The sequence below is a fragment of the Chiloscyllium plagiosum genome, chromosome 13, assembly GCF_004010195.1.
Source record: "Chiloscyllium plagiosum isolate BGI_BamShark_2017 chromosome 13, ASM401019v2, whole genome shotgun sequence".
Classification (NCBI taxonomy): domain Eukaryota; kingdom Metazoa; phylum Chordata; class Chondrichthyes; order Orectolobiformes; family Hemiscylliidae; genus Chiloscyllium; species Chiloscyllium plagiosum.
In genome coordinates this window covers 64683740-64707687 of record NC_057722.1, presented here as the reverse complement: position 1 = coordinate 64707687, position 23948 = coordinate 64683740, and the positions used below count along the sequence as shown (strand labels likewise).

The following is a 23948-nucleotide window of genomic DNA, read 5'->3' as shown; positions in this document are numbered from 1 at the left end:
ACAGGCCGCCTACTTGCGGAACGTTTCAGAAAACACATGTGGGACACCTGCACCAACCAACCCAACTGCCCCATGGCCGAACACTTTAACTCCCCCTCCCACTCCGCCAAGGACATGCAGGTCCTTGGCCTCCTCCATCGCCAGACCATGGCAACACGACGCCTGGAGGAAGAGCGCCTCATCTTCTGCCTAGGAACCCTCCAACTACAGGGATGAATGCAGATTTCTCCAGCTTCCTCATTTCCCCTCCTCCCAACCTTATCTCAGTCCCAACCCTCGGACTCAGCACCGCCTTCTTGACCTGCAATCTTCTTCCCGACCTCTCCGCCCCCACCCCCTCTCCGGCCTATCACCTTCACCTTAACCTCCTTCCACCTATCGCATTTCCAACGCCCCTCCCCCAAGTCCCTCCTCCCTACCTTTTATCTTAGCCTGCTTGACACACCTTCCTCATTCCTGAAGAAGGGCTTATGCCCGAAACGTCAATTCTCCTGCTCCTTGGATGCTGCCTGACCTGCTGTGCTTTTCCAGCAACACATTTTCTAGCTGTTAATGAGGACTATCAGTAGCTAACAACGGGTTTTGTGTAATAGCAGACCATGGGATAACAAGGCCTGGTGTGTGTGGGAAAGCGTGGAGAAGATGCTCAAGCACGTAAATTGTTGAACTTGATATTAAGTCCAGAAGGCTGTAAAGTTTCCAAGTGGAAATGAGGTATGTTCTTCCAGCTTGCGCTGAGCTTCACTGTAGCACATCAGCAAGCCCACGACAGAGATATTGGCCAGGGAACAAGGCGGTGTGTTGAAGTGGCAGACATCAGGAAGCTCAGGGTCATTTTTGCAGATAGAATGTAGGTGTTCTGCGAAGAGGTCATCCAGTCTACACTTCGTTTCCTCAGTGTGGAGGAGACCACACTGTGTGCAGCGAATGCAATAGATGTGATTGAATGAAGTGCAGGTAAAGCGTTGCTTCACTTAGAAGGTGTGCTCGAGCTCTTGGATACTGAGGAGGTAGGAAGTAAATGAGCAGGTGTTGCACCTTTTGCTGAGGAAGGTGCTGTGGGGTGTGGGGGTGGGTGTTGGGATTGAAAGGGGGAAAAGGTGTCTGGTGGTGGCATCCCACTGGAGTTGGCAGAAATGGCGGCTAGTGATCGTCCAGATATGATTGCTGATGGAATGGTAGATGAGAACAAGTGAGACCCTGTCACTGTCGTGGGAGGGGAGAGAGGAGGTCAGTGCCAAAGTGTGAGAGATGGCTCAGACCTGGCTGAAGACCCTGTCAACTACAGTGCTGGGGATTCCTTGTTTGAGGAGGAAGTTGGACATTTCAGAGACTCCCTTATGAAGTGGGCATCATTGAAACACATGCGACAGAGACAGAGGAACTGAGAGAGTGGAATAGAGTCTTTACAGGAAGCAGGGTGCAAGGATATATAGTCAAGGTAAATGTGGGAGTTGGTGGATTGGTAGTGGATATTGGCGTCAAGAGTGTATTGCTGGGAATGCACAGCAGGTCAGGCAGCATCCGAGGAACAGGGAAATCAATGTTTTGGGTAAAAGCCCTTCATCAGGGCTTTTGTCCGAGACATCGATTTTCCTGCTCCTCAGATGCTGCCTGACCTGCTGTGCTTTCCCAGCACCACACTCTTGACTCCAATCTCCAGCATCTGCAGTACTTACCTTCGCCTCGTGGATATTGGAGGCCAGCCTATCCCCAGAAATGAAAACAGAGGAAGGAAAGGGAGGAGTCAGAGATGGACCAGGTGATGGTGAGAGCGGGATGGAAATTAGAAGTGGGAGTGATAAACTTTTCCAATTCCAGACAAGAGACTGAAGCAGCACTGATGATATCATTGATATAACCAGGAGAGAGAGAGTTGCGGGTAGGGGCTGGATTAGGACTGGAATGAGGAATGTTCCGCATATCCCACAAAGAGACAGGCATAACTGGGACCCATTGCCACACCCTGACCTGAAGAAAGTGAGAGGAGTTCAAAGAGAAGTTGTTCAGGGTGGGGACACGTTTGGCCAGGCAGAGGTGGGTGATAGTGATTTGGGATGGATCAGGTATTTTTTTTCCAGGAAGCAGTGGAGAACCCTGAGGCCGTCCTAATGGGGGATGGAAGCCTAATGTGATTGCATGCCCATGGTGTAGAGGACGTGGCAAAGTGGAAATTCACACATAAACTGTCAAGAGGAATCGCCGAGTTGAGGTAGGAAGAAGTCTGTGGGACAGGAGCAAGCAGAAACAATGGGTCTGCCTGGGCAGTCCTGTTTGAGGATTTAGGGAAGAAGGTAGAAGTGAGCTGTGTGGGGTTTGGAGACTAAATAAACAATATGGTTTAAAAGGGAGTGCAGGAATCAAGAAATCTAAACAGTGTACAAATGTAGATCTTTGAACTTACTGGACCCATTGCAATGTCTATTGAAGGAGCTGATGTGTAGTTGGCTTTATTAATAGAGCAAATGAGAGTTTATATTAAGCCTTTATATGATGTTGGTAAGGCCTTAGCCTACTGGTTTTTGTTCTTTTTTGGGCAGCTCTCCTTAAGAGCATTTCAAAGACTTAAAAGTGGGTGTCGAGAAATGGTACTAAGATTCAGTCATGGGATGTGGGCATCACTTCATTTTTCATCCAGAGGGCAATTAAGAGTCAACCACATTTCCTTGGGTTTGTTGTCACATGTAAGCCAGACCAGGTAAGGACAGGCAGATTGCCTTTCTTAAAGGACATGAGTGAATCATAGGGTTTTTACGACAATCAACAGTGGTTACTTGCTTTTTAATTCTAGATTTGTATTGAATTTAGATTTTGCAATCTGCATTGTAGGATTTGAACCCATGTGCTGAGAAGATTAGCTTGGAGTTCTGGATTACTAATCCAGTGCAGTTACTACTATGCTGCCATCTCACGAAGAAATGAGGACCTCGTGTGGTTAAGTGGAGAAACTGGTGTTCTCCTTAGAGCAGAGAAGGTTTGGAACTGGTGTTCAAAACTTTGAATGATCTCAGTAGAGTAACGAAAGTGAAATTGTTCCTGCTTGCAGAAATGCAGTAACCAGAGGACACAGATTATGGGTGATTGCCAAAGATCCAGTGGCAACATGACACAACATTGCTTTGATGCAGTGAGCTACAGCCTGGATTGCATTGTGTGAAAGAATGGTGACAATAGCAGATTAAATAGTAATTTTCAAAAGACTAAACACACAAGGGTCAAAGTATGAAGGGCTGAAAATGTGTTGCCGGAAAAGCGCAGCAGGAAGGGCTTCTTCAGGAAGGGCTTATGCCCGAAACGTCGATTCTCCTGTTCCTTGGATGCTGCGCTTTTCCGGCAACACATTTTCAGCTCTGATCTCCAGCATCTGCAGTCCTCACTTTCTCCTCAAAATATGAAGGAACATGCAGAAAGACCACGGAAGTAGGGCTAATTGGATAATTATAACAGAGAGCAGATACAGGCTGAATGGGTTGGATGGAGGAAATTTAAACAGGTTGGAGCTCTACCTCCTCCTCATTCCTGATGAAGGGCTTTTGCCTGAAGTGTCGATTCTCCTGCTCCTTGGATGCTGCCTGACCCGCTGTGCTTTTCCAGCACCATACAATCGACTCTAATCTCCAGCATCTGCTGTCCTCACTTTTGCTTGGAGCTCTACTCACTGGAGTTTAGAAGAATGAGAGATGATCTCAATGAGACATATAGGATTCTTGAAGGACTTGACAGGGTAAATGCTGAGAGGATGTTTCCCCTCATGGGAGAGTCGAGGATCAGAGGGCATAGTCTCAGAATAAAGGGCCACCAATTTAAGATGGAGATAACGAGGAATTTATTCTCTCTGACAGTTGTACGTCTGTGGAGTCCTTGCTATGGACAGCTGTGTGCAGAGTCCTTGTGTGTGTTTTAAGGCTGAAATGGATAGATTCTTGATCAGTGGGGGAATCAAGGGTTATAGGGAAAGAGCAGGAAAACGGAGGTGAGGCATGTTGGATGAGTTGTGATTCTGTTGAGTAGCAGAGTAGGCTCAAGGAGCTGAACAGACTACTTTTGTTTCTATTTCTTATGGTCTTAAAATAGTGTGTGAGGGTCAGGTGGGTAAGATGATTAAAGTCTTAAAGATCAGACCCAAACCAGCTGTTTAGCAGCCTACATCTGTCTTTAACCAAGAAAGAAAGGTCAGTTGTCACAGATGGCATTTACCAATTATTTTAGTAATTGGTAAAATAATTACCAATCAGGGACCATTGGTTATCCACCCTCCTGCCAATGAAAATAATATATCCTCATTTGCTCTGTCAAGCCCCTCATGCAGGTAATACAAAAGTATCTTTTCCTTTGCACAGTTCCATTTATTAACCATCTAGCTCACCTATTCACGATTGTTTCATTGCTGACCAGTAATTTGATCTTGCCTTTTTCATGTTTTTGGTTGTAGGTTCAGAATCTGGCCGTTCGGAGCCAGCAGTCAGGTGCCTTACCTGCGCCATCCCCTCAGAGCGTTCCATTAAAAGGTACCTGTCAAACACAGCAGCTCCCGATGAGCCACACAAAGCAGGCAGGGCAAGGAGCTGGCCCTAAAACCAACCAACATGACTCAGCCCCTGAAAGCATCAAGAAAGGAGAGAGCCTGACGTCAGTCAGCCCTGAGACCCGGGTGTCCACGGTGACCCGGTTACAGATGCCAGCAAACACACAGCAATTAATAGCCCCTGGTAAGTGGCAGCAACAGAGCTAGTAGTGAGATGGAGGGAGGAATTTTAATTAACTACAACATCTTGGAGTTTGAAACAAAAGCAGAAATTTCTGGAAAAACTCAGCAGGTCTGGCAGCATCTGTGGAGAGAAATCAGTTAACATTTCAGGTTGAGTGACCCATTCTGAAGAAGGATCACTCCATCTTAAATGTTAACTCTGATTTCTTTCCACAGGTGCTGCCAAACCTGCTGAGCTTTTCCAGCAATCTCTGTTTCTGATTTACAGAATCCACAATTCTTTTATTTTGGAGTTGGAATTTTGCTGAGTTCCACTTTGTAATTGCTCTGGATTTAAGTCATATTCTTTGCAGCCAAGGTTCAAAAAGTTGTTTATCCATGTACAAGAAGCCTGTTTTAATTGATGTGCCAAAGGGAGGATGCAACATAGCTCCATAAGAGTGAAAGAAATGGAAGCTGCAGTAGGTTATACTCATGCGCACAATCATGCACAGGGGAGATGGATTCAAATCTCACCCTGTCAGCTGGGGGGATTTGAATTAAGTTAATAAATCTGCAATTAAAAGCCAGGCTCATTCATAGAATCCCTACAGTGTGGAAGTTTGCCATTCAGCTCATCAAGTCCACACTGACCCTTCGAAGAGCATCCCACTTAGATTCACCCACCATCCTCTCCCTGTAACCCTGCAGTTCCCATGGCTAATCCATCTACCCTGCACATCCCTAGTCATTATGGGCAATTTAGCATGGCCATTCCACCTGACCTGCACATCGTTGGACTGTGGGAGGAATCCCAGGCAGACGTTGTCTATGCCGGGTTTTGCACAAAGGTGGAGTCAAACCTGGGTGCCTAGCGCTGTGAGACGGCAGTGCTAACCACTGAGCCACATGCCACCCCATGTTTCATGGTGACCATTAAATTATTGTTGATGGTTGCAAAAACCTTGGGGGACAGCAATCTGTGATCCTTACTTGGTCTGGTCTTCATGTAACTTCAGATCCAGAGTAATATGGTTAATTCTTAATTGCCCTCTGAAGTGGCCAAGCAAGCTACACATTTCAGGCACAATTAGAAATAGGCAATAAATGCTGGCCTTGCCTGCAATATCCACATCCCATGAAAGATACGATCCCTCAAATCTGCTGCTATGTTCAGATAGTTTGTGAAGTAATCTTTTATCTTAGTTTCACTTTGCCACCCTGTCTTCATGTTCCTTAGTTCTCTTAGCATTCAAAATCTGTTGATCTCTGGCTTGACTACATAATGGAGTGTTCACAACCCCCATGTTACAGAATTTCAGGAACCTTTAAGTGAATACACTTCTCATCTCAATCTAATGTTCTGAATCCTTCACTTGGCTCTGTGTCACTGGGTTTGAGAATCCCCATTTTGCGTTAACAACCTTCCAACATCCAGTGTGTCAAGAACCGTATACGTTTTAAAGAGATCACCTTGCATTCTTCTGAACTCTGATGGATGTAAGGCAGTTTTACCTGTTGCAGAGATATCTTGTGAAGCCATAAGAAAAGTTGATCAGACATAGCTTCTTGTTGTACAAAATGGCAACTTCATCAAATGATAACAGAAGATGAATTGAGAAAAATAGATCAAATAATGATTTAGAAACAGGTATTGGCATTCAGTCCCTTGACTTAATAGTGATTCAAACAACGCAATTTGCCTTTCTTTTACTGGAAGAGTTGGTGAATTCTTCAAGATGTTTCCTTCATTATATAATTTTTTTAAAAGTCCATTGAAATAGGAAAGTTAATTATAATGCATTATAATATTGATGTTTAACAATTGATGTGTTTTTTTTCTTGATGCTTCCTTCAGAGTAAAAACCAAGATAGCTCACTTTTGTCTGTTAACTCTGTTGTTTGTCCTGTCTAGCACCCTACACACCAATTCAAGCACACCAGCTGATTAAACAACAGCAGATTCCACTTCACCAAGGAACGCCGAAAGCACACCATCAACTTATTATCCAGCAGCAGATCCAACACAGACAGCAACTGCAGCCTCTAGCTCTTCAGGCCCAGGGTTCTGACCCTCCGCAGTCTCAGCATTGCCTGCCAGTGCAACCCCACAGTCAATCGCTAATCCAGGCCTCTTCTCAATCGCCGCACTGTATATCAACCCAGGCCCATAGCCAACCACTGAGCCAACCTTCAGCTCACTCTCATCCTCAAAGCCAGCAGCAGACAGTTGTGGTCTCTCCAGTACCTTCTCAGTCGCCGCCTAGCCCATCAGCATCAACGATCATCATCCAGCCACAGGCACTAATACAGACGCAGTCTCACAGCCTGGTTCACACGCATCAACCATTGGGCTCCAGCCAGCAGCAAACCTCAACTCATGTGCAGCCAAGCCAACAGCCACAGCCAACACACTTACTGCCTGCCCATCGCTCACCGGTGGCTCAGATTGGGCCATTGCGACAATCAAGTCCAGTGACTATGCACTTACCTGCACCATCCCAGCAGCAACATTCAACACTGGTATCACCTTCGCAAGAGGTCCCATCAACAGCCTCAGGCCACCTCCAGCGACTGCCCTTGCAATCAGTGCAGAACCTAACGGTACCATCAGACATTGTTTCCTCTACTCAAGTACTACCACAGACTGTTCTACATTCAAGAGAACAACTCCCTGCTGCCCAGGCTCTGATTCAAATGCCCTTCCAGGCTCTTCCTCCACCCCAGACCATTGCTGTTAACCTGCAAGTCCAGCCTTCAGCTCCAGTGGATGCGCCACTGGTAGGGAGTCATTGAATCTTTTACAATTTGCATGAAAAATAGTTTTATGAGAATTAACCACCATTTGTGTGTTGTTGTATTAACCTGCTTTATCCTGATTCTGTGCATTTCACATTATTTTAAGGAAATTCATTGTCCAATCCAGTCAGTTGCTTTGTGATCCAACAGTTATTCTTAGGCAGTCGTGTTTGAATGGCCGTAAGCACTGGGATTTGAGTGAGAATTTCAGAATGATTTATGTTTGGGGTTCTGGTTTGTTTGGTTTTTCAGGAAGTCCAGTTCTTTGTAAGGTTTGGAGTGTACCCACTGAATGCAAAAATAGTGCTTTTAACCACCTTCAACATTTACTGTCTCCATTACTGGTGCACAATGGTAACAATGCGTAACATCTATAAGATACACAATAACTCCTTAGATAGCAACTTCCAGATCCTTGACCTTTTCTATCTAGAAGGGCAAGAGCATTAGATACATGAATACACCAAAACCTGCAAGATCCTCTGCAAGCTACATGCCAACCTGACTTGGAACTATATCACACTTCCTTCACTGTCGCTGGTTCAAAATATTGGAACTGCCTCCCTTAACAGATGTAACTACATCACATGGATTTCAAGATGGCAGCTCACCACCACTTACCCAAGAAAAAAGGATGGGCAAAAAACGCTGAGCTTTGCAACAATGCCCACATTCCATAAATTAATAAAATAAAATCTCTGGTTAATCAGTTTGCATCACACAGGACCTAGCATAATTTACAGTTGAATTATTCACTCTACCAGTGGCATAGTCATGGTTACATCTTCTAGTACTTTTTTCCCTACCCCTGCAGAAACCAACAATCATCAAAATTAAATTATTGTTTAGAGATAAATGGGTCCATGAATTGCAATAAATAATATTCACTTTCAACCTTAATTAGTCTTTGTTCACCTATCTAACACAAGTTATTTTATGTCTCACGTGATGGCGATAATTTACCCGTAAGCGGTTTGCTAGTGGGATTTATGGTCACTAGTGGAATAGAGGAAGGGTATTATAACATACCCAAGGCAATTTCTGTCTTTGATGGGTGGAGGTACAATGTTTTTTGCAGTTCAGGTAATTGAACCCACAGAGGACTTGAACGTGATAAGCAATGGCCAAATTCCAATGTTGCAAGGTTGTGATCTCAGCTATACTATTGCAGAAGATTCTGAAAGTAAGCCATGAAGGGGAAAAATTGGATGGTGATGAAAATCGTTCATAGCAACCAATGGTGGATTGATGGCAGAGGTTTGAGAGGATCTAATCTGACCATCCTTTGGTCAGTGAGCAGGGATGGGAACTGTTTACCAACCAAGAAGAACACCTTAAAAAAGGACACTTTCATTCTTCAAAATCTCAATCTAGATCCCTTCCAAATTAACCGTAACCCCTCATGTGTATATCTTGATTCAGAACTGTCATGTTTCTAATGGGAGTCCCTATCCATACTCTGAATCAGTAGTTTCACATTTGTTTGGATAAACCTGAATTTCAGCCCAGTATGTGCCCATTCAGATTTGCTTTCAACAACATAGTGGTACAAAGCACCAATTCTAATCTTTCTGATAGGCGGCCTTGAAGTATTGTTCCACAGAACTACATTTTGGCTGAATGTGAATTGAATTGTTCATCATTGGTTGAAGTCATACCAAGCACAAAGAACGACAGCTGTGGTTGTTGGAGGTCAGTCACAGTGCCAGAACATGGCTGCAGGAGTTCCTCAGTTGTAGATCCAATCATCTTCAGTTGCTTGATAATGACGTTCTCTCCAACAAAAGGTCAGAAGTGGGAATGTTCATTGTGCAATCGTCAGTGTTCAACACTACTGGTGACTTTTCAAATACTGAAGCAGCCTGTATCAATCTTCAGTAAGGTCTGGACAACATTCAGGTTTGGCTGTTAAGTGCCAAGTAACATTTGTGCTGCTCAAGTGCCAGGCAATGGCAATCTCCAACTTGCAAGAATATAACCATCTCTCCTTGAAATTCTGTGGCATTACCATCATTGAAATTCTCCACTGCTGGCAATCCAAGGTTGGGGTTGACTAGAAATGCAATGGGACTATCCATACCATGGCCCTAAGAGTAGGTCAGATGATGGAAATTCTGAGGAAAGTAACTCAGCTCTTGACAGACCAAAAGCCGATTCACTATCTACAAGATACAAGTCAGGAATGTGATGTAAATCTCTACCTACTTGATACCATCCAGGACAAAGCAGGCCATTTGAGGACAATCTGTTTATCATCTTAAAAAAGATATCAGCCCCTCCCCCACTGAAACATAGAGGCAGCAGTGTGTACCATTTTCAAGATGCATTGCAATAAACTCACAAAGGTTCCATTAACACCATTCATCAAATTCATGATCTTTACTACCAAAAGTCCAAAGACAGCAGTTACATAGGAACACAATCACTTGCAAATTTCCATCCAAACCACTCACAATCTTGACTTGGAACAATATCGTCATTCCTCCATTGTTGGTGGCCAAAATCTAGAGACTCCCTCCCGAGCAGCATTGTTAGTTTACCTACACCAAATGGACTGCAGCATGTCAAGAAGGCAGCTCAATACCAACTCAAGGGCAATTCGGAATAGGCAATAAATGCTGGCATAGTCAGCAATGTTCACACTCTATGATTTAAAAAAGAATGAGCAATAATCTTTAGATCATAAAATATTGTGAAACATTACAGAATCATTTTCCGTTCCTCTGAACAATTCATACCCACCATGTGTATATGAGGAATATTTTACGTGTGTACTTCCTTAAAAAGTATATTGTTGTATTGATGAAATGCAAAGTGAAAGATGCCAAGTATTAGTGATGAGCAAATTCAAGGTCAACACTAATACTCATACTGTCAGCAAAAATGTCAAGTTTTAGATTAGATTCCCTACAGTGTGGAAACAGGCTGTTCGGCCCAACAAGTCCACACCGACCCTCCAAAGAGCAACTCACCCAGACCCGTTCCCCTACATTTACCCCTGACTAATGCATCTAACACTACGGGCAATTTACCATGGCCAATTTGCCTAACCTGCACATCTTTGGAGTGTGGGAGGAAACCGGAGCACCCGTAGGAAACCCATGCAGACACTGGGAGGATGTGCAAACTCCACACAGACAGTCACCCAAGGCTGGAATCAAACTTGGGACCCTGGTGCTGTGAGGCAGCAGTGCTAACCACTGAGCCACCATGCCGTCCCTTGATGGTTAAGATGGTTCATCGAGGAGCGACACTTGCAGAGTGTTTTCAGTGAGTGAGACCCTCAGCAAACAAAAGGAATGTTGTTTATGTTTAGGTAGTTCCTTCTCAACAGTTCCTTGGTGCCAGAATTGGGTCATATCACAGATGGAAATGTGTTGCTGGAGAAGCGCAGCAGGTCAGGCAGCATCTAGGGAACAGGAGAATCGACGTTTCGGGCATTAGCCCTTCTTCCTGAAGAAGGGCTAATGCCCGAAACGTCGATTCTCCTGTTCCCTAGATGCTGCCTGACCTGCTGCGCTTCTCCAGCAACACATTTCCATCTCTGATCTCCAGCATCTGCAGACCTCATTTTCTCTTCAAAGATCATATCACAGAGCCTTGACCCCTTGCTTGTGGTGTTCAGACATATGCTAACCAAAAATGGTCCCTCAGTATTGTCTGAGAGTATAATGGAAAGAAATACCTGTCCATTTCCCTTCATGAGGTTATTCCCAATTGATTTAGATTCCTAGGCATTGAAATATGATGACACTATCTGTACTATCTGCAGCTGAGAATGTGAAGACCAGGCATTTTGCCAAGTTCAGGCAGTTTATAAAGCCCTTCATACTTCTGAGGTGGCTCTACTATTCAGGAATTGCACTGAGGGAGTGCTCTAAGGACTGAATTCAAATTGATTCTCTTTGCTAATGTTGAACCAAAAATAGTTCCCAAGGGATTTAGTGATCACTCAACAGAATTAGTATGAACTATAATATAAAGTATTATTGTAAAATAAGCACACTGTATGGTTTACTATGGAAATTCATCATGCCATCTCTCAAGCATATTAATCTTGTATCAGTCTTCATAGTCCAGGTCATGCAAGCCAAGTATAATTTTTTCGGTCTCTGGGAAATCTGGATCATGTGCTCTCTTTGTTATGAATTTGTGTGCATGCATGTGTTGGAGATGGCATGGAGATGAAGTGGATGAATTAGGGTCAACACATTGGTTCTATTTTTACTGAAGTTTATGGTCAACCTTCAATGTTGTATGGTGCATTCTAATTCCTTGTCATTGTGTCTTTTCAGGTCTACCCTGTGGAAGACCAGGAGATGAGGGAGGACCAGGAAGAATGCTATGCTGCACACAGACCAATTTCACCACCTCCCTCTGAGTCTGAATCCTCTATCTCCACAGCACAAGGAGAGGCTCTGTCAGCTGTGGACATTTGCCAAGGTCAGGTATTAAGAAGGCAGAAATAAATGTGGTTTGAAAAAGAAAGCTAAACAAGTGACTGGGTGGCTATCCAATTCTTCATAGGAACACCACCACCTGCAAGCTCCCCTTAAAGCTATACATAAACCTGACTTAGAACTTTTCCTCTGTTCCCTCACTGTCACTGGATCAGAAACATGGATTTCCCTTCCTGTTGTCACGGTGGATGTCTTTCCAGTTCCCACTGTAGCAGCTCACACCACTACCTTCTCCAAGATAATTAGGGATCAGTCTTAAATACTGCCTTCACTAACAATGCCTACATTTCATGAATTTTTTTTTAAATGAAAAGTCTCAAAGTGCTTTACCATCAGTAAAACATGAATTTTTTTTGCAGTGCAGCCAATGAGGTAGGAAACAGGGTAGCCAGATTGCGCACAGCATGGTCCCACAGGAGGCAGTGAGGTAATGCCAGACGATGCACTTTTATATGTTGCCTCTGGAAGAGATAATGGACAATGCGGTCAATTATGGATAATGCACCACAGAGAACTGCTCTGCTCAAAATAACGCATTATAATTCTTCTTGTATTTACTTAATGTTGGAGGTGGCTTAGGTTAGTAACACTTTTGCGTTTGAGTCAGTAGGTCCTGAGTTCAAGTCCCACTTTGGAGGCCTGAACACCCAAACTGACATTCCCATGCAGTAATGCAGGCGTATTGTGGTATTGAAGTTGTGTCTCTCAGATCAGATGTTAAACTGAGACCTGTCTGCCCTCACAGCTAGATGGAAATGTAAGGAAAGATTTGAAAAGTAAGAGAGTTTATTCATATATCACCTTCAGTGAACATCACTGGAATCAGATTGGTCATTATTACATTTTTGCAAGATTTTGCTGTGCTCTACACTTAAAAAAATATGTCATTGGCTGTGTAAAGCTTTGCAATATCCTGAAGTTCTGGAAGAAGTGACATAAATGGATGTAATTTGTTTCCCTTCCTCTAAAAAGAGATTGTACTTTGTTATATCATCAACATTTCTTTGTCTTACAGAACGAGCAGTGCCCCCCCATGTTACCTCAGCAAGTGCTTCTGTTATCAGGTCCTCTGCAGACACCTTGAGATTCTCCAGTTCCTCTTCTCTTATTGTTCCACCTGCAAAACTGAAAACCAATGGCGCAGTCTCTTCCACCAACCTTCCTGGGATGGACAACAAGCCACCACAGGCTATTGTGAAACCCCAGATCCTCACTCACGTCATCGAAGGGTTTGTTATTCAGGAGGGACTGGAGCCATTCCCTGTGAGTAGTCCTTGTTTTGTTGTGCATCATTTGTAATGTCCCTAGCTATTTTCCCCTCCCAACACCCCCCTCCCACCCCCACTTACTTCATAAAGGTGCTGATTTATGCTCGAGGATTGAGCCTGCAACAGCAATCATGTGTATCTTGTATTGAGGAGGAGAAAGTGAGGACTGCAGATGCCGGAGATCAGAGTTGAGAGTGTGGTGCTGGAAAAGCACAGCAGATCAGGCAGCATCCGAGGAGCAGGAGAATAGATGTTTCAGGCATAAGTCCTAATGAAGGGATTCTCATGCTCCTCGGATGCTGCCTGACCTGCTATGCTTTTCCAACATCATGTGTTGACTAAAGTTTAGCAAAATGCCGCAACATGCTTCACGGGAGCATCATCAAACAAAATTTGAGACCAAGTTGTGTAAGGTGATTCTAGGACAGTTGACTAAACGTTTGATGAAAGAGAGGAGAGATTTTAGGACGTGCCTTTAGATAGAGGTGAACAGACAGGGAAATTGAGGGAGGAAATTCCAGAGCTTGGGGCCTAGGCCCCTGAACGTGAGGCCTGAGCGGGGAGGGGAGGGGGAAGCAAAACGCCAGGGCCCATGCTTTATGGAGATCTGGGCTTCTGTCTTCACATGGGCACAATGAAGATAATAGGCTTTCACACAGTAACAATGATCCTGCACAGGCCTGAGGGACATCATTTCAGCTGGGCAAGGCGGTCTGCTTGTTAACTTGCCAGGTTCAAGCTCAAGGGAAGCAGTGAGAGAAGGTGGTGACAAGTACACAGCAAAAGCTCTCTGACCATCACACAGACTGAGCTTCGGAACTGAGATTCATGAGTGTCTTAATCAAATCATTAATACAAAGCACTTAAAATCTGGGAGAACGTTACAACCTCTACCATTTTCGGTGGGGGTGGTGTGTGATGTGGTTGATTGGAAGGAAGAATAAGGCCAGTGTTGATTTCTTTGACAATTGTACCAGAGCAGACAACATCTGGGAAGTCTGAATGCAAAATTGATGTGGCAAGTCCAGGTAATGAAAATAATTGTCTGACTGTGATGGAACTGGGACACCCCAGAAAGTCCACAAAGTCTGATTTCTTGTATTGGCCAGAGACCACTACATTGTGGAGGCTGAGTGCCAGGTCCTAAGACGACACCTGCTATCTCTCCCAGACCATGACTCCACCACTGAACACAAGGCTGTTTTGTCCACAACAGTCACTAATCTCATTTCATCTGAGGATCTTCCTCCGATCTCATAGTCACTCAATCCCACACAACCTGCTTACCAAAATCCACGAACGGGACTGTCCAGGCAGATTCATTGTTTCTGTCTGCTCCTGCCCCATGGAACTCATCTCTCCCTACCTTGACTCGATGTTTTTTTTTCTCTCCTTGTCCAGTCCCTTCTCACCTACATCCATTTTACGTCAGTTTCAGAATTTACAGTTTATGGGCTCCAGTTGCCTCCTTCTCACCATGGATATGCATTCCCTTCATACATTCATTTCCCATCAGGATGGTTTCAGGAGTCTCCAATTGTTCCTGGAAAAAGGCATGAACTGTTCCCATGTACAATCCACCTCCTCTGCCTGGTCAAGCTTGTCCTCACTTCTAATAACTTTGCATTTAACTCCTTACACTTCCTTCAGGTCAAAGGCTTGGCCGTTGGTACCTGCATAGGCCTCAGTTATGCATGTTTCATTGTGGGGTATGTGGAACATTCCTTGTTCCAGTCCTATTCTGGACCCCACCCACAACTCTTTCTCTGGTATATCATTGATATCGTCAGTGCTACTTTGCTTTTTCATACAGAATTGGAAAGATTTATCAATTTTGCTTCCAATTTGTACCCTGCTCTTACCTTCATCTGGGAGAAAATGAGGACTGCAGATGCTGGGGATCAGAGTCGAGAGTGTGGTGCTGGAAAAGCACAGCATGTCAGGCAGCATCTGAGGAGCAGGAGAATCAACAGAGGCCATTGAGCTCTTTAATACAAGGCTAGGTCTTTGGAAGAGCAATCCATTCATCCTGTTTCTTTCCCATTGCCTTGCAATCTTTCCTTCCTAATTTATCCTAATGTATGCTTCTAATCTCACCCTATCCAGATATTGAAGGTAAAGTCGCCATAGTCTTACGAGACCATAGCGCTGTTCTCTCATTAGAGACAGACAACCGGTGGTGATTTAACCTTAGGCCTGGCGCCAACTCGCAAACACCTCCTCCTGTTGTTCCTTGACCATAACCTCCCCTCCCATCACCAAACCATCATTTCCAAGACCATCCACAACCTCATCACCTCTGGGGATCTCCATCCAGAGCCTCCAACCTTTGTCTGTTAACCCAGCACTACTTGATTCTACCTCCTACCAAAGATTCACAAGGCTGACTTTGTCTCAGCCTGCTCCTGTCCCACTGAACTCATCTCTGCCTACCTTGACACTGTCCTTTCCCCCTTAGCCCAGGAACTCCCCACCACCCAAACCCTTCACCTCCTCGAAGATTTTTGTTTCCAGGCCCCCAATACCTCATCTTTACCATGGACATCCAGTCCCTGTACGCATCCATCCGCCACAACGAAGGCCTCCAAGCCCTCCGTTTCTTCCTCTCACGCTGTCCCAACCAGTACCCTTTCACTGACATCCTCATCTGCCTGGCTGAAATGGTCCTCACCCTTAGCAACTTCTCCTTCCAATCCTTCCACTTCCTCCAACCAAAGGGGTAGCCATGGACACCCACATGGGACTCAGCTATGCCTGCCTCTTTGTCGGGAATTTGGAACAGTCCATCTTCCACAGTTGTTCCTAATTGTTCCTCCACTATATCGATGACTGTATCAGCACAACAATGAATGGTAGAGCCTTGGGAAAAGTTGATGGGCAGAGAGATCTGGGAGTGCATGTGCATTATACCCTGAAGGTTGCTGCACAGGTGGATAGAGTGGTCAAGAAGGCATATAGTATGCTTGCCTTCATTGGTCAGGGGATTGAGTATAAGAGCTGGCAAATCATGTTAAAATTGTACAAAACATTGGTTTGGCTGCATTTAGAATACTGTGTACAGTTCTGGGCACCACATTACCAAAAGGATGTGGACGCTTTGGATAGGGTGCAGAGAAGGTTTACGAGGATGTTGCCTGGTATGGAAGGTGCTAGCTATGAAGAGAGGTTGAGTAGGTTAGGTTTATTTTCATTAGAAAAAAGGAGATTGAGGGAGATCCTGATTGAGGTTTACAAAATCATGAAGGGTATAGACAGGGTGGATAGAGACAAGCTTTTTCCCAGGGTGAAGGATTCAATAATGAGAGGTCATGCTTTCAAGGTGAGAGGTGGAAAGTTTAAAGGGGATACACGCAACAAGTACTTCACACAGAGGGTGGTGGGCGTTTGGAACATGTTGCCAGCAGAGGTGTTAGAGGCAGGCATGGTAAATTCATTTAAGATGCGTCTGGACAGATGCATGAGTAGGTGGGGAGCAGAGGGATACAAATGCTTAGGAATTGACCGACAGGTTTAGACAGTACATTTAGATTGGCTCTGGCTTGGAGGGCCGAAGGGCCTGTTCCTGGGCTGTAAATCTTCTTTATTCTTTGTCTTTGTACAACCTCATGCTCCCACAATGAGGTTGAACAGTACATCAACTTCACCAACACCTTTCACCCTGTGCTTAAATTCGCCTAGACATCTCGGACACCTCTCTCCCCTTCCTGGACCTCTCCATCTCCATCTCTGGCGACTGACTGACCACGGACATCTACTACAAGCCCACTGACTCTCATAGCTAACTAGACTAAAACTCCTCCCCCCCCGCCTCCTGTAAAAACGCTATGCCTATTCCCAATTCCTCCGCCTCCACTGCATCTGTTGCTAGGATGACCAATTCCACCTGAGAAAATCCCGGATGGCGTCCTTCTTCCAAGATTGCAATTTCCCTTCCCACGTGGTTGCAACACCCTCCAGCATATCTCCTCCACTTTGCACACTACTGCTCTTGAACCCCACCCCTCCCAATGCAACAAGGACAGAACTGCCTGGTCCTCACGTTGCACCCCACCAACCTCGCATACATCGCATCATCCTCCGCCACTTCCGCCACCTACAAACGGACCTCACCGCCAGAGGTATATTTCCTTCCCCACCCCTATCAGCGTTCCAGAGAGACCATTCCGTCTGTGACTCCCTCGTCAGGTCCACACCTCCCCCCCCCAACACCCCACTCCTGGCATCTTCCCCCGCCACTGCAGGAAGTGCAAATCTGCACCCACAACACCCCCCCTCACCTCTGTCCAAGGCCCGAAAGGATCTTTTCCACATCCAACAGAAATTTACCTGTACCTCTACCAATGTCATCTACTGCGTCCATTGCACTCGATGTGGTTTCCTCGACAGCGAGGAGACAGGATGCCTATTTGTGGATCATTTCAGAGAACATCTCTGGGACATCCACACCAACCAACCTCACCACCCCGTGGCTGAACACTTCAAATCCCCCTCCCATTCCGTCAAGAAAATGCAGGTACTGGGCCTCCTCCATCACCAAACCGCCCAACATTGGAGGAAGAACGAGGAGAAAGTGAGGGCTGCAGATGCTGGAAATGTGTTGAAAATGTGTTGCTGGAAAAGCGCAACAGGTCAGGCAGCATCCAAGGAACAGGAGAATCGAGGTTTCGGGCATAAGCCCTTCTTCAGGAAGAAAGCCTCATAGCCCACCTTGGGCCCCTGCAATTACATGGGATCAATGTGGATTTCAACAGTTTCCTCATTTCTCCTCCCCCCACATTATCCCAGTCTCAAGCCTCCGACACCCTCCTGACCTACCCATCACCTTTCCCATCTATCCGCTCCATCCCCCGCTCTAACCTATCACCTTCTCCCTCACCTTCATCTACCTATTGCATTCTCAGTTAACTTCCCCATAGCCCTAGCCCCATCCCATTTATCTCTCAATGCCCCGGCCCATAAACCATTATTCCTGAAGAAGGGCTTATGCCCAAAAAGTTGATTCTCCTGCTCCTTGGATGCTGCCTGACCTGCTGTGCTTTTCCAGCATCACATTCTTGACTCACCTTCATCTGGTCCATTTCTAAATCCTCCCTTTCTTTCCCCGAAATCTCTTCCCATTTTTGGGGATAGGTTAGCCACCAGTATCCACTGCAAACCTGTCGACTCCCACAGTTACCTTGATTATACATCCTAACGCCCTGTTTCATGTAAAGATTCCATTCTGTTCTCCCAGTTACTCTGTCTCTGCCATATCGATTCTGATGATGCCAGCTTCTACAAAAGGGCTTCTGAAATGTCCGCTTTCTTTCTCAGCCAAGCATTCCCCACCACTGTGGTTGACAGGGCCCTCAGCTGTGTCCGACCCTTCTTGCATTTCAGCCTTCACACCTTCTCTTCCCTCGCTCGGCAGCAATAGAGTTCCCTGGTCCTCACGTACCATCCCACTAAGATCCACATCCAGAGGATCATTAGTTGCCATTTCTGTCACCTCCAGTGAGATGCCACCGCGGACACATACTCCCCTCCCCTCCCACAGGGACCATTCCCTCTGGGACACTTTGTTCCACTCCTCCTCCTCGCCCAACGCCACCCATAACCCCATGCCACCTTCCCTTGCAATCACAGAAAGTATAACATAAATTTACTTCCTCCCCCCTCACTATCCAACAGCCCAGACACACTTTCCAGGTAAAGCAGCGATTTACCTGCACTTCTCTCCATTCTGTCAGTTGCATTTGCTGCTGACAACGTGATTTGATTTTAGATTAGATTTTAGATTAGATAACATTACAGTGTGGAAACAGGCCCTTCGGCCCAACAAGTCCACACCGACCCGCCGTTGCGCAACCCACCCATACCCCTAACCTAACACTACGGGCAATTTAGTATGGCCAATTCACCTGACCTGCACATCTTTGGACTGTGGGAGGAAACCGGAGCACCCGGAGGAAACCCACACAGACACGGGGAGAACGTGCAAACTCCACACAGTCAGTCGCCTGAGGCGGGAATTGAACCCTGGACTCTAGCGCTGTGAGGCAGCAGTGCTAACCACTGGGCCACCGTGCCGCCCATTTGCTGTACATTGGGGACAAACCACAGACTGGGCAGCCACTTTACAGAACACCCACATTCTGTCAACAAAAATTACACTGAGCTTCCTTTTGCTTGCCACTTCAATTCACCCCCATGTCCCCTCTCTCTCTCTCGGGCTTGCTGCAGTATAGTTTAGTGCAACCTGGAAGAACAGCATCTCATTTTCTACTTGGGGACCCTGCAGCCTTCAAGACTCAAAATCGAGTTAAATAATTTTTGGACCTGAGCGCCTTCTCCTAGCTCTACACACCAGGCCTTGTCATCACATGAGTTGCTAACTACGCCCAACCCACTGTTAACCACTAATGGTCCCCATTAGCAGTCTTTGATTCTCCTAGACTGACCATTACCCATTCCTTTGTCTGCCCAACTGCTGTTCCCTCCCTCTAAGCTCTGTTTCCATCTGTCATTTAGAATCCCCAAACACATCTTCAGCTCACCAACCTTTTCCCAGCTACCATCAGTTCTGCTGCTGCTACCTGCAGAGTCTTTCCAGCAATTTCTGTTGTTGTTGCTTCAACTTAGTTAAAACTCTCAACTTAACATGGTGAAGTTTGGTTTCAAGTTATTACTCCATGCCACTGATTTACCAACACTATAACACAGGGAGTTTTAAATAGTAAATGTGTTCATGGAAACTACTATAGGAAGTCAAATTATTTTGAAGTGGATTTTCTCATTTCAATAAATATAATGTATGGATATCAATGCATTCTCAACCCAAGATATTTGGCCCCAATGCATAACATGAAGTGAATAAAATAGTCTGTACATATTCCTAGTGATATGGCAAAGAACCAAAATGAACAGTTTTGTGTTTTTTCTAATTTGAAAATAAAAATACATATGACACCTCCAAAACAATGTTGTTGATTTTTGCTAGATTGATTTCTCCCTTTTATTTACTTGACTTAAAATTGTTACCTGCTTTAAATAATGAGCTTGTCTATATTAATTTTCCTCCTGGTCACAAACACTTGTTCCGTCTCTGGGTAGCATCTCAGCATCAGTCCCATTATGAAGACAGTGATCATGCATCAAAGAGTTCCTTCTAGGTTGGGAGGTGGAGTAGGTGGGGTATATGTAGGTGGGGACTGAACATTCTAGTGAATGGGGTAATGGACTTTTCATAGATTGACTTAGCCAAGATCTATGCAAGAACTAAATGTTTGCAACCAGTTTTTCCGCCAACTACTTTATAATGGGAGGTCATACTTAAAACATACAAGTGATTAAGAACAAAACTTGGGAATATTTAAATCTCAGCACAGCTATATATCCACTGCACTACATATCTTGTACTTCAACAATTGTGAAGTATTTTGAGACTTCCTAAGGTTGTGAAAGATGTCATGCAAATACACATTTTGTAGGTTTTGTTGTAAATTCAGTCTAACTAATAATGCGTCTTTCATGGTGCCTAACACCATTACCGGTAGGCAATTGGTGTAGAGTGAATCTGGGACCAGGGATGAAAGGTATTGACTAGTGTCACAAAACCTAATGATACAAAACTGCTTGCCCTTTGTAAATGGTGAATTACATCCATTTTCATCTATTATTTATTGTTTATATGATATGATTAAAGAACAGAACAAATTGTACACTTAGTTTTTCTTCTTGACCCTGCAAATAGTGATGTGATAGTAGGGTTAGAAAACTTGGCTAAGGCAAACCATCAATTTCTTTTGGTTTCAACATAATGCAATGTCACAACAGTTAGTTACTGTTGACTGAATAACCTTATTTTCTACAACACTTGTTCTCTGATCATTGTGACAATCCAAGCAGAATTTTATGATTCTAATCTTATCGTAATTAAAACAAATGATTGACATACAGTAATGTCTCACTGAATTAATACTATGAGCTTTATAAATCATTCAAAGTCTGAAAACATAAAATGTGTGGACACCTGTAAATAGCCATAGAGTCATAATCATGGAAACAAATCCTTTGGTCTAACTCATCCATGCCGACCAGACAGCCCAAATGACCTAGTTCCACTTGCCAGCATTTGGCCTATATCCCTATAAACCCTTCTGATTCACATACCCATCCAGATGCCTTTTAAACATTGTAATTGTACCTGTCTCTGCCACTTTCTCTGGCAGGTTGTTCCTTACACGCACCACCTTCTGCATGAAAAAGCTATTCCACAGGTTCTTTTGAAATCTTTCCCCTCTCGCCTTAAAAGTATGCCCTCTAGTTTTGGACTTCCCCACACAAGGAAAATATCCCCAGTCCCAGCAAAGATAAAATTAATTCAAGATTAACCATGTATTGCTGAATTACTCTACATGTTATCAACCTGTTTACTGAATAGATATTTCTCAGCTGCCCCTTGCTTAAACTTTCCCTTTGCCTGAGGAGTGGTGACCCTAACGTTAAATCACCACCAGTTGTCTGTCTCTAATAATCTCACAAGAGTTTGGCAACTTTACCTTCAATATTTGGATAGGGTGAGATTAGAAGCATACATTAGGTTAAATTAGAAAGGAAAGCTTGCAGAGCAATGGGAAAGAAGCAGGGTGAATGGATTGCTCTTCCAAAAATCTAGCCTCAAATAGAAGAGTTGAATGGCCTCCATTAGCATTGAAAAATTCCATGATTCCTTATTTTAGTGACTTTATGGTACTGAGTCACTGCTAATTTTTTTTAAATAATTAGTTCTAAGCTAGTTGACAAGAAGCCATTATTATCATCTATAAACTGGGCTGATGGTCTAGTTTCTCCCACTTTGGAACAAGACTGGGTCATTCGATCTTTCAAGCGTCTTCCATCATTCAGTCAGGCCGTCATTATATTGTTTGGTTCCATTAGCTTGCCTTGATCTTTAAACTCCCATCATCCTTGTGGATAATAACTCCATCAATTTCTGTTTTGATATTTACTTTGACACCCCTTCCCTCTGCCTCGGTGTATTTTAAAACTGAGTGTTTCAGATTTCTATTACTAACCTGAATCTTCTACTCTTAAGGGAGTTGAGCAGAGTCTATATAACCTCAAAAATTACATGACACCAGATTATAGTCCAACAGGTTTATTTGAAAATGGAAGCTTTTGGAGCCTCGCTCCTTCTTCAGGTGCTAGTGAGAGAGGGAACCTCAGACTTAATAAGTAAAAGATCAAAGGGTCACCTCATTAACACATCTAGTAGCCAGTGTTTCATGTTGTTTCAGTTTTGCTGAGGTGACTGTGTTAAATTGACTTGAATCTCCTCCTTTTGATAGGTGAGCCGCTCCTCACTGTTGACTGAGCAGCCAGTCAAACAGAAGGTGCACTGCGAAGGGCCAGCCACATCCCCCACCTCTGTCCAGTCAGTAGGTGAGCTCCAGAGCAACTCAGGCAAACAGCTGGAAGGGTCTCTGGACAGCGATTTGGATGACCTTACTGGTGAAGGTTTGTAAAACATTTTGTAGGATGTGGGGGATAAAGCCAAAGACACGAATTGCTCGATAATGAAACTTGCTGACCTTTATGCATCCCGCTCAATTTTCTGTCATGTTTAGTAGATATTGATATTAGGTGGGAAGTCTAATGGCAAATTGAGTTTAATATAGTTAAGTGTGAGGGCTTGCATTTTTGGAAAGTCAAATCAAGTTTGAAGTATTTTGATGAATAGTAGGGTCTAAAGGGGTGTAGTGGAATAGAGGGATCTTGCAGTTCAGGTGCACAGTTCTCTAAAAATGGAGTCACAGGTAGACAGGGCAGTGAAGCAGGCTTTTGGCACATTGAACCTCTATACTCAGGGCATGGAGTATAGAAGTTCAGAAGTTATGGTGCAGTTGTACAGAACATTGGTGAGGCCACACTTAGAATATATTGATCAGTTTTGGTATCCTTGCTATAGGAAGGATGTTATTAAACTGGGGCTGAAAATGTGTTGGTGGTCTTATTCTTGTTGTCTAGAGGAATTAAGGGCTATGGGGAGAACGCTGGTAAGTGGAGCTGAAATGCGCATCAGCCATGATTGAATGGCGGAGTGGACTCGATGGGCCGAATGGCCTTACTTCCACTCCTATGTCTTATGGTCTTATGGAAAAGCGCAGCAGGTCAGGCAGCATCCAGGGAACAGGAGAATCGACGTTTCGGGCATAAGCCCTTCTTCAGGAATGAGGAAAGTTTGTCCAGCAGGCTAAGATAAAAGGTAGGGAGGAGGGACTTGGGGGAGGGGCGTCGGAAATGTGATAGGTGGAAAGAGGTCAAGGTGAGGGTGATAGGTCACTTGACACCGTCCTGTCCCCCTTAGTCCAAGAACTCCCCACCTACGTTCGGGACAGCACCCATGCCCTCCACCTGCTCCATGATTTTCGCTTCCCCGGTCCCCAACGCCTTATTTTCACCATGGACATCCAGTCCCTGTACACCTCCATCCCCCATCACGAAGGACTCAAAGCCCTCCGCTTCTTCCTTTCCCGCCATACCAACCAGTACCCTTCCACTGACATCCTCCTTCGACTGACTGAACTGGTCCTCACCCTGAACAACTTCTCTTTCCAATCCTCCCACTTCCTCCAAACGAAAGGAGTAGCCACGGGCACCCGCATGGGCCCCAGCTATGCCTGCCTCTTCGTAACCCTCCTTCGACTGACTGAACTGGCCCTCACCCTGAACAACTTCTCTTTCCAATACTCC

General features: G+C 44.8%; 1 protein-coding gene across 2 annotated transcripts in view; it reads left to right on the top strand.

The window, feature by feature from the left end:
• The window catches only part of phc3 (polyhomeotic homolog 3 (Drosophila)), a 113787-nt gene that overhangs the window by 68159 nt on the left and 21680 nt on the right, over window positions 1-23948 (top strand). For both annotated transcript variants that reach the window (XM_043702647.1, XM_043702646.1), the window contains 5 exons: window positions 4433-4709; window positions 6603-7468; window positions 11782-11929; window positions 12962-13209; window positions 22544-22712. In XM_043702647.1, coding sequence (XP_043558582.1) covers window positions 4433-4709; window positions 6603-7468; window positions 11782-11929; window positions 12962-13209; window positions 22544-22712 — 1708 coding nt within the window. The remainder of the gene's footprint in view (window positions 1-4432; window positions 4710-6602; window positions 7469-11781; window positions 11930-12961; window positions 13210-22543; window positions 22713-23948) is intronic.